This window comes from Lupinus angustifolius, chromosome LG11 (assembly GCF_001865875.1).
Source record: "Lupinus angustifolius cultivar Tanjil chromosome LG11, LupAngTanjil_v1.0, whole genome shotgun sequence".
Classification (NCBI taxonomy): Eukaryota; Viridiplantae; Streptophyta; class Magnoliopsida; order Fabales; family Fabaceae; genus Lupinus; species Lupinus angustifolius.
In genome coordinates, this window is record NC_032019.1 from 21,079,470 (window position 1) to 21,090,634 (window position 11,165).

The window sequence follows — 11,165 nt, forward strand, 5'->3', positions numbered from 1 at the left end:
ATTTTCCCTTCTTGAATTTGTAAATAGTTAGTTCTTTACTTTTTCATGTTTCTTACTTCATAAAATCACAAAAACAACTTTAACTGTTACTTTATTACTTTTGATAAAAGATACAAAGTATGAGTACATTTATATTAGGCAATTCTTTGTGGTTCGACATAACCCTATATTAAACTACAGTTGGATCTTAAAAGAGATGCAAATGTAAAATAGTAAAGTGTTAACTTATAAATTTATATGTTGACAAGAAAAAAAACATTGAATCAAAGTGCAATTTAATTCATGAATTGTATCTTTGTGAAAAGGAAAAATACGCAGTTATAATGAGTGATCTAACTACTAACTTTTATTTTTGGTCATTTACATTTCCGCAACTAACATTTATTTTATGTCATTTAAATTCCACAACTAACATTTAATTATTGTTTTATTTATTTATTTATTTATTTATTTATTCTTTACCAACCTTCCATAAGGAAGTATTTCGGTTAATAAAGGAAAACGAAAATAAGTATCACTCATTATCATTTGTGTTAATTTGCTAAACTCATACCATTACACCAGCGTTGGAATTAATCCAAAGAAACTGAGATGGTGTGGAATTATTAATAATTCAATAAAGATAAGTTTTTTACTAAAGGAACATTCTTGAAACCATTATACCGGCGTTGAAATTTGTTCCAACAAAGCCGAGATGGCGAGCAAAGAATCGATATGTCATTAAATAAATCAATCAGAAACTTGCTGCATCAATAAAGCAAGCATAAATAACTCTTTCAACAATCATTATTATTATTAGGAACTAAACATTTTATTGGTAAAGAAGAATCTATGTCAACCATATAAATATTATTTATTCTCTTACCAATTAGTTTAGAGTTATTAGAATCTTTACTTTCGATGATGCATTTATCCGGGTAGAACGCCACATGAAATCCTTTGTCATATAGTTGACTTATGCTCAACAAGTTGTGCTTGAGTCATTCGACATATAATACTCCTTCTATAGTCATTGAATGCGGCTTACGATTCTACCAACTCCAAGTATTTTTCCTTTGTTGTTATCATCATATGTGACATAGTCTTTGTCCCTTAGAGTAAGGACGGATAACTTATCTTTATCGCTCATCATGTGCTTTGAGTAGCCACTGTCCAATTACCACAAGTTACAGGTGACTCTCAAATTTTCCTGCCAAACAGGTTAAGTAATATTAGGTATCCAATTTTCTTTGGGTTCTACATGGTTAGCATTTTTCTCATCCCATCTATAATGACCTAAGGGCACACCATGTTTTCTAATTATGCAAGTGTTTGGTGTATGCCCATGGTTTTTACAATAAGTGCATATGGAATGATGCTTATGTATCCTAGACTTATTATTATTAAAAGCATAGATACTTTGTTTTTAAAAGTTTATCTTTGTTGAGACATTCTAATTCTTAGAATTTTGGTTTTTAGAATAGTCAAGACCTCTTCGGTCTATAAAATGTCTCTGAACTTTGATAATCTTGTCCAGAGCTTTGCTACTCTTGTTTACCTTATTTAGTTCATGACTTAACGTTGGGCTTTTCTTTTCAAGAGTAATGCAGTTTTGGCATGAAGATGATGATGGTTTATTTCTTTCTAACTCAGTTTTTTGTTTTAAAAATAGTTTGGTGAGTTTGACTTATTCATCATGTAAATCATTAAATGCATGTTGCAATTTAGAAGAAGAAAATATGTTAGATTCATTTACCTCTTCATCATCAGAATGATGAGATGCCAGGAGAGAGAGATGTGTTTGTTCTTCATTTTCTGGTGCAGAGGCAGAACTGGTATCATTATCTTCCCAAGCTATGTAATCTCTTCGTCCAGTCTTCATTTTATTCTTACCCTTGAAGGCATCCCTCTTCAGATTTGGATAATCCATTTTCATATGAACATGCTTCCCACATTCAAAGCATGTGAAGTTTTGGTTTGAAGTGGAAGCATCATTATTCTTGGTAAATTTCTTCATTTGTCTAGTTTTAGTGCCTTTATTCCTTTTAAGGAACTTGCTGAACTTCTTTTCGAACAAACTCATATCTTCCATCTCTTCCTTTTCAGATTCATCTCCTGATGAATCATATCTATCCACTTTTTCCTTGAGAGAGATATTCTTCTTCTTCTTTTCTTGCTCTTCATATTGTTCAAGTTGACTGAGTTCCAATTCATGTTCCTACAATTTTCCAAATAAAGCAACAAAATACATTTTTGATAAACTTTTCTTTTCAGAAATGGTTGTAACTTTTGGTTTCCATGTTCTGGTAAGTGATCTTAAAACTTTTAAGTTCAATTCACCATTTGATAAAGTTTTTCCAGTGCAATGAGATGATTTGTAAGGTGAGTATCCCTATGAAAGAGTATTTAGTCTCGACCTTTATACCTCCCTGGGAAAGAGTATTTAGTCTCAACCTTTTTACCTCCTCAGTTCCTTCGTGTGTGGTCTTTAGAGTATCCCACATTTCTTTAGCAGATTTACAGTTTGATACTCTAAAAAATTCATCAATATCGAGTGCAGTAGTGAGGATATTTTTTGCTTTTAGATCATATTACACCTTCTTCTTGTCTTCATCATTCCATGATGATTTCGGCTTCACTTCCCTTACATTGTTGATAACTATGAAGGGTTCATAGGGTCCTTCCTCAATTGCATTCCAAATGTCTAGATCTTGGGACTCTATGAAGATTCTCATTCTGATCTTCCAGAAGTCATAGCATTCTCCAAGAAAGCATGGAGGGTGAGTGATGTTGGAACCTTCTCCTAGAAATGATCTTGCGGCCATCTTCGAAAAAGGATCAGTTTTGAGAATAAATTACACAAAAAAAGCTCTGGTGCCAATTGTAAGACTGAGATGGAAATTAAGAGGGGGTGAATTAGTTTTTAAAACTGTGCTTGATTTTTCAGCATAATTCAAGAGTTAATAGCAGCATAAAATGATATGCATAAATAATCAAGTAAATGTAAGGAGATAAAAGAGAGGAGAGTACACAAATATTTTTATATTGGTTCACCTTCTTGTCCATCGAATGCTATATTCGGTACTCTTGCAGCATAATAGATTTCTTCACTAGATATTAAGAGTAGTAATTACAATTTCTCACTCCGAGATTTCTTGTACCTTACTCACTCTCTAATACCTATATCACTCTTTAGAAAACACAATTTCCAAGTGACTCTATCCCCTTTCTTATCACACCCTTGTGAAAGAAAGTAATTTAATAATACTTTGAACGAAGAAAATGTTTAACAATGGCAATAGATTGCATTTACAAGATTTTGAAGTTATAAACTCTTGCAATTCAATAACTAAATGTATACTTTAATAGTAATGCTCAGAAGGTTTGAATAACTTGCAATAACACTTAAGGCAACTTTGCAAAACAAGTTTTGAAAGTTATGAACAAGTTGCACCAAGTGTAGAACAAGTATTTCAGAAAATTGTAGATTTGAATGGATGAATTATATCTGAGTTGTGTATTGATTGTATATGTATGAAATGAGTTTCAAAGCCTTTATATAGACTTTCCAATAAACCAGAATACCTTTATGAAAATGTAGGATTTGTTTGGAATGAAACCATTTCGTTTGGGTTAAAAGTTGTGTGGTTTGAATCTGAAAATTGGTGTACCAGCTCTCAGTAATCGATTACTTAATTGATGTAATCGATTACCCAACAAGTCTGTCCAACTGCGTAATTGATTTTCATAGGCACTAATTGATTACTCAAAAGGTTTAATCGATTACCCAATGGCTCTGTCCAACTGGGTAGTTATTTACCATATTTTGTAATCGGTTCCCCAAACGGTATAATCGATTACCCTGATCAATTTTTGTTGGATAACTCGTTTCTTACTCATGTAACTTGTTACTTAGTTCTCGTAATTTGTTACTTAGTCACAGTTACATATTACTTAGATCTAGTAACTTGTTACACAGTATTTTGAAAATTGTTTTCATTTATACTTGTGTTTATCAATTTTCTTTTAAAATACTTTTGAGCATTACTACTAAGTGTATAGTTTAGAGTATAGGGATAGAAGTACCTAAGACTTTATACTCTAATTTCTTGAAGGTTTGTCTTAATTGTCTTCATAAGTATTTCATTTTCTTCTTTTATGTGATATTGGTATCTTCATCAAAATCGTGTCAAGGTCAAGAGTCAGCTCTTCTTCACATTTCAATATATATTTATATATTTTTATAATAATCAATACATAGAAAATAATTATTACATGAATAATAAAATTTATATACATGTTAAATTTATCATTTATTTCAATAACTAAAATTCATTATAAAATAATACAAAAATAGATCATATATAATTATAAAATAATAATAAAAATGTAATATATATATAAATTATTTAATTAAAAATAAATTTATAAATATACAGGTACCCACGGGGCGGGTATCATGATACCCGCTCTCACTCATAAGCTATTTTTATGGGTATCAATTGTGGGTATTTTAGCTGGTATCCATGAAACGGGTATTTTTGTCATCCTTAAAGTTGACGGGGTTTAACCAGTTTTGAGAAAATATGAAAGTTTCAAACATTTTATGAGACAAAGAGCTACGAAAGATATCAAGCACATACCCCCCACCCACCACCAATCGCCTACCAACATATCTCACATATGTTACACCAACAATTCGGACCACCCAAATTATAGCTCCTTCGATTTGATGGCTTTGAAACAGTGGACTGGATTTTCTAGGCAGCACAATTCTTTCAAGTCTATCTAGTTTCGTGAGGCCAACGTATGTTTATGATCTCCTTTTATATGCATGAGACACTTAGTTAGTTTAAGTGGATGTTCCATAACTCTCAACTCTATGATTGGAACTCCTTTACCACAGATTTAGAGACCTATTTTGGTCCATCTTCTTATACTAATCACCAAGTTGAACAATTCAAGTTGAAACAATTGGGTTTAGGTTGATTAGCAAACATAGTTTAAGAAATTGTGTATTAGAATCTAGGGTTATCTCAGGAGGTAATTATTAATTGCTTTATTTTAGGGCTTTTACCTGACTTCGTCACGTCTATTCTGCAACAAACTTAGCTGCTCGTTTAAAAATATCGCCAATTCTCCCTCTCGTCTGCACCATCCAGCAAGCTGTCGTTCTGCCTAATGTCCCAACCTTAAGGACAAGGTTTTTTCTGAAGAGTTGGACAATGTTAAGGCCCAAGTTACCAATGGAAGGCACAAACATCCTCTAATTAATCCTATGTGGCTAAAGGACTATGTCATGAATTAATGTTGAGTAATTTCATTATCTATTTTATTAAATCTACCATTATATGTAAGATCTAACTAGATGTATGATATAGATCATTTTAAACTTTGCATTTTCCTCTTTATAAGTTGTATTGTGGTTATGAAAATGATATAAATAATAAATATCCAGTTAATATTCCAGAATTATTTTTGCTAATTCTTTATTGTCTTCCTAGTTCAAAATTCTTCTTAGAGCTTCAATCCAAAAAATGTTCTTATTGACTTTGTAAAACCCCTAAATCTTAGTGTTAAGTATAGTATGATAACCTTAGTAACTTATTTATAACCCTCAAATGAACTTTCACTCAAAAAATGAATTGTTTTTTTTTTTTTGAGTAAATTACACTGACACCCCCTGAGTTTTAGTAAAATTACACAAATCACCCCTCACTTTTTTACACCTACACAAACCCCCCTCATTTTTATACTTTCATTACACTACCACCCATGTATGAGAAATAAGTGTAATTTTGTGAACAAAAAATGTAATAAATGCAATTAAGTTAAACAAAACATGATATATTGTGGAGACAAGTCCAAATAATGAGTCGATACCTTTTTATTATTTTTGGTTCGTTACGATATAGTATAAGAGCGATTTAAACAATATTTTTTTAGAATTGTTGATACATTTTGTAACCAAAAATAATAAAGATACATTAATTTGTATATTATTTGAACTTTTCCTCACATTATATCATGTTTTGTTTAATTTAATTATATTTATCACATTTTTTGTTTAAAAGATTACACTTATTTCTCATGCAGGGGAGGTCAGTGTAATGAAAGTATAAAAACTATGGGAGGTTTGTGTAGGTGTAGAAAAGTGAGGGGTAACTTGTGTAATTTCACTAAAACTCAGGGAGTATTAATGTAATTAACTCTTGTTTTTTTCCCTACAAATGACGAGTCCAAGACCCAAACTCTAAAAGGGTCAAACAAAAATCAACAAGTTAGAGAGAGCACACAACTCAATAAACCTAGTAACATGCAAATATCAAAGATACAAAGGGTTAGTTTGGGAGTTGGATTTTGGAGGGGAATGATAGGAAAGGGAAGGCTTGATAACCCTGAAATACACTTGTGAGATGACTCACAGGCCTTTCATTTCCCTTCCTTCCCCTCCAAAATCCAACTCTCAAACTAACCCTTAGATCTATTTGCAAGTTGAGTTTGAGAGTGGAATAAGGGGAAAGAAAAAGCTTTAGTACAGTAAAATATCCTTGTAAGATAATGTCTTCCATTTTTTCCCTTACCCTTCACAACCTAAATCGCAAAGGACCCTTAAGTAGAACACCCCAAAAATAGTCTCACTAAATGGGAACTCTAACTTTTTTTGTAAATATCTTGATATCAAGTAGTAGTTAACTCAGATGGTAATATCAATTGGTGTAAATAAAGTGGTGTGTGAAACGCTTTTCTAATTGAATATCCAATTTGGTTAATGTATCATGTGTCATCATCAACACTATACCGTGACTTCACGTCCAATTGGTTAATGTATCATGTATCATCATCAACACTATACTTCGGTATAGCTATAACTCAACAGTGCAAAAGGCATTACTCAAGGTTTGGGGAGTATAGCTCTAAAAACTAAAGGGTAGCACCTACAGATTTGGGGGTATACCCACAAACTAAGTATAATTGATATCAAACTTTTTACCAATACACTTGCTCAATGAGGATATAAAATTTCTAATATACCAAAAGCTGAATCATGGGGTAAAGGGGTAGAGCTGTACAGATTAAACAAAAATGTCAATTAAACCAAAACTACAAATCTTGAGGCTTATCTGTTCTTCCTTTCATCTTTAGTTTTCCTCCGACTCTTCTTTCAGCAGCAAGTTATTGCAATTATGGTTTAGGGTTGATAGTTGATAAAACCTGGAAACAATGAAACAAGGAACTGAAAGGCATAAGGTACTTGACAACTTGAGTTTATCCGATGTGATTAACCTACAAAGGATTTGCAAAGCAGTGGGAGAGAAAGCACATCAGAACAGATAGCATTACCTTCTCTGTGAACAAGTGAAATGCCTCCTCTGCCATAGCTTTCTCAAGTTCCTGATTAAGGTAAAACAATTTTTAAAGAAATTTTCAATTAAAATTAGCAACAAGTGACGAATATCACATAGTTTTCTAGGCAAGTAGCTTGATAGCGAATATATACAAAAAGAATGAAAAATGTAGAAGACGAAGTGGGTGAGAAAAAAGAAAGCTTTATCTATCTTACATTCTCTGCATTTGGGGAAGAATCAATACGGCGGATTAGATCTTCAAGGGATTTATCATTCAAAGCATCACGTATTTCACTGGAAGAGGCTGTAGCAGAAATACAATCACTTAAATAAACCAAATATATGGTTTTACTCTGGAATTTTGATATTGTGGTCTGGCATGTAGGGCATTCTATATATTTATATACATACAAAATGTAGCAGCCCCTCCACCTTTCTCTTTTTCTTTAGAAAAATCTCTCATACAGAGATTTGATCATACCTATAGCCTCTAGTTGGGATTTTTGCAGCACCAGATTTGATTTGCCAACAGTTAATGGCTTTACTACCGGTGATTCTGATACGACAGCTGATGAAAAATAGAGAAACAAACATCAGATCACCAAAATTATTAAGAGCACTGATTATTCAATAGAATCTAGTTTCCCAAAAAGGAGACTTCAGCTAAAACTTGGACATTGTTGATTGCTGAAATTTGCCAGAAAAATAAAGTGTGCTTCCAAGAGCATATCAAATGTGTTTGGTTTTACCATCAAGTGACTTATAAGTCAGCCAGCTAGCTTATTTGAACAAAAATAAACTAGTTGGTTGTGATTAGCAAAGGGACTTATAAGTCCATGGGACGAGTTACCAGTCCATATTTAATAACTCACTTGGAGGTGAATTATGAATTATAAGCCAGAGACTTATTTTATTTTGCACTTATCAGCTACCTTATAGCTTATAAGCTAATCTTACCAAACAGTTTTGTTTCATCAGCTAGCTTATAAGATCCTAGTTTTCCGTTCCTAGCTTATAAGCTTACAACTACATTATAATCTTTCAACTGGCTTAAAGGTAGTTGTGCCAAACAGAGCCTATAAGTTTTAAAAATAGCTACCGAAACTACTAGGAAAGCGTGCAAAACTTCAAGTCACTCAAGTTTCATTAAAAATCAAAAGTTATTTACTTTTTGCAAAATGAGTGCAGATAAAAGGTAAGGTTTCCAGTTGTCATGAAACCAACCTCTTGCAAATGCAAGGTAAGGCTGCATAGCATAGACCCACACAGTGGATTCAACCATTCCCTAGACCCTATTTCATAGTATGAGGCTGCAATTTACTTCCAGCATCTAAAAATTGCAAAGGCAGAGAAGAAGACAGTGGAAAAGAAATATTGCAATTCCTGGAATACATCTTGATTTTCTCTTATTCATTTGTGGCAGAAGGGATGCCAAATTTATACAAAAGAGAAGGTTGCTTGGAATACAAGCAAACCAACTAAAAACAGAATTAGTTGAATAACAAACCTAACGGTCACAAAGACCAAGTCTAAAACAGGAAACTGAAAGCTAACTGAATCAAGGCACTAAAACAGAGAACTAAAACTAAACTAAACTAAGCTCCAAACTATCAATATTCTACTGCACTCTGCTTGCTTGATGTTGCTAAAACAGGGATCAGATAGAAGTAGTAATCACAATAAGAAAATCCCCATCTTAAATGACGAAATGAAATGACATGTATCAATCAATATACTTCAAATCCTACTATCACCTCCATAGAGGGTGACAAGGAAAAGCCATTGTTGACTATCTTACCAAACTAGTTATGCAAGTGAAAGCTCTTACCTGTTTTGGCCTCTGAAGTTGGCGGCTTGACACATGGAGATTCTGCACCATTGAATTAAGTATGATAAATCCAACTATTGAACAAAAATTATGATAAAAGTCAATTTTCATCATGGCTCCATGGTTCAAACTTCAATTGCCCCATGAGCAACCCAATTTAGCCAAATATGAAATATCTCTTGATTTTGATTTATCCCGCCAGGTAAAGACCATTATAAAAAAAATGCAAACACTTCAGGTTCAAACATCCAGCAAAAGAAGAATATATTTCAAACCCCATGTATTTAAAAATCCAGAGTGTATCATATCATGGGAAGGTACCCTTTCATATTATATACTCTTTTCACTAGGAATCGATTGTCTTGAATGCTTAAGTGATAATGTAAGCGAGAGAGATATGCACCACAATATGACCACTTTCCTATACTATCCTCTCAAGATTTGTGAAACTTCTTTTATAACCCGTGTCTACATCTACGTCCCTAACTCCCTATGACCACTTAAGAAGAAAAACCACTTGAGCATCCATTCCACAATTGACACTTATCTCTAGCTACTACCTTTACCCGCATTTCATCAAACATGTGACAGGCAAAAAAAATGTGGTGAAAAAATTCAAAATAGAGCATCATTAAATGTCATACCTTTGTGTTTCTTGAAACAGATCAGAGAACAACTACAAACACAAGGCAAAAAGTCAAACAGTGCACAATTACAAAGATTAATTAAAAAAGAAAATAAGAAAGTCGAGGGAAGATATATCTAGGATCATTTGCGAGTTGGTTCCTGGAAAGTAATTGAAAGACTCGGGAATCATGAAATATATTTGTGACTTCCCCTTCGGACTTATACTTACTAAGGTACGTAACAAGAAGGGCACTTGTATTTGGATTGTGCTAGGTTGCAGATTTGACATTGTCGAGGAGCCATTGAAGTTCAAAAACGGTCCCTCCCTGAAACAGAAGAAGTTTATGTTTAAAAGGATTCATTCAACAAAACGGAATCATATAGAATAAAGTACGAGTTATAAGATGATGTTATTACTATCAACAGAGAGGAAGAAATTCGATAATTGCCAGGAAATTCGGAAAGGCGCCGCAGTCAGCAGTAGAAGTACTAATGGAAACAAACACCTTCAACTAATTATTTGCCTCCAATGATAATGATGATGTAAAAATTTAAAAATAATAAATTTTTAATTCTTTTAATTGATTCGACATACTTTCATTATAACTAAGGGTGGAAACAGGTTAGACCGTCTATCAGGGGCCTATTACCTGGCCTATAACAGGCTAGGTCAGGCCAGGCTTTTTTCACGAACAGGTCAGGCCCAGGCTTTCTAAAAAGCCTATTTAGCTTAACAGGTCAGGCTTTAGGCCACCTATAAAGGCCTAAAAGGCCGGCCTATTTAGCTATATTATATAAGAATGTTAAAATTATACTATTTTAATATAAGCAATATTATTATATATGTGTAATATTAATATAAAAATGTATATAAAAATATAATTTAATTATTATAATTAGATGGGCCTAACTAAAAATAAGCCTATAAGCCCTTAAAATGCAGGCATGGTAGCCTATTTCATGAGCATATAGTATAATAGGCCTTTAAACAGGCTAACAGGCCAGGCCTAGGCTTTGAAATTTTTTTTAAACAGGCCAGGCCTAGGCTCCTATGTGCTATATAGGCTGGGCCTGTTTAAGGCAAAGCCTGGTCTGGCCTGGCCTGTTTCCACCCTTAACTACAACAACATAGATTTTGTTTTCATTAATTTTTAATTTTTTTTAAGTTGTAGTTATGATTATGTTGTGGTTACTGTGGTCGCTATAATGCGAATTTTGGTCGTTTCGGGTGAATTATTTTGTAAAAAAATCAATTCAATACATCTTGATGTGGCCTAAATACAATGTGATGTGGTTGCGATGTGCCACAATGTGGTTGCATCATTGTGATTCGATATCACACTGTAATTATAATGTGATGTAATTACAGTGGTCATCGCAAT

At 33.0% G+C, this 11,165-nt stretch overlaps 1 protein-coding gene across 1 annotated transcript; it reads right to left on the minus strand.

Moving 5' to 3' along the window:
- Positions 6,623–10,291, minus strand: LOC109359398 (zinc finger HIT domain-containing protein 3). Its single transcript, XM_019604045.1, has 9 exons — positions 10,201–10,291; positions 10,013–10,109; positions 9,801–9,832; positions 9,157–9,198; positions 7,810–7,896; positions 7,544–7,632; positions 7,324–7,374; positions 6,829–7,194; positions 6,623–6,786 (listed from the first exon to the last, which is right to left on the minus strand). Exons 2-8 carry the CDS (start codon positions 10,084–10,086, stop codon positions 7,165–7,167), a joined length of 405 nt encoding a protein of 134 aa, XP_019459590.1. The 5' UTR covers positions 10,087–10,109; positions 10,201–10,291; the 3' UTR covers positions 6,623–6,786; positions 6,829–7,164.

Coding starts and splice junctions, on each gene's coding strand:
- LOC109359398 (XM_019604045.1), bottom strand. CDS start 10,086: ATGGCTCCTCGACAATGTCAAATCTGCAACCTAGCACAATCCAAATAC. Junction 9,199..9,800: donor CTGTTTCAAGAAACACAAAG/GTATGACATTTA, acceptor TCAATGGTGCAG/AATCTCCATGTGTCAAGCCG. Junction 7,897..9,156: donor AACTTCAGAGGCCAAAACAG/GTAAGAGCTTTC, acceptor ATTTTTCATCAG/CTGTCGTATCAGAATCACCG.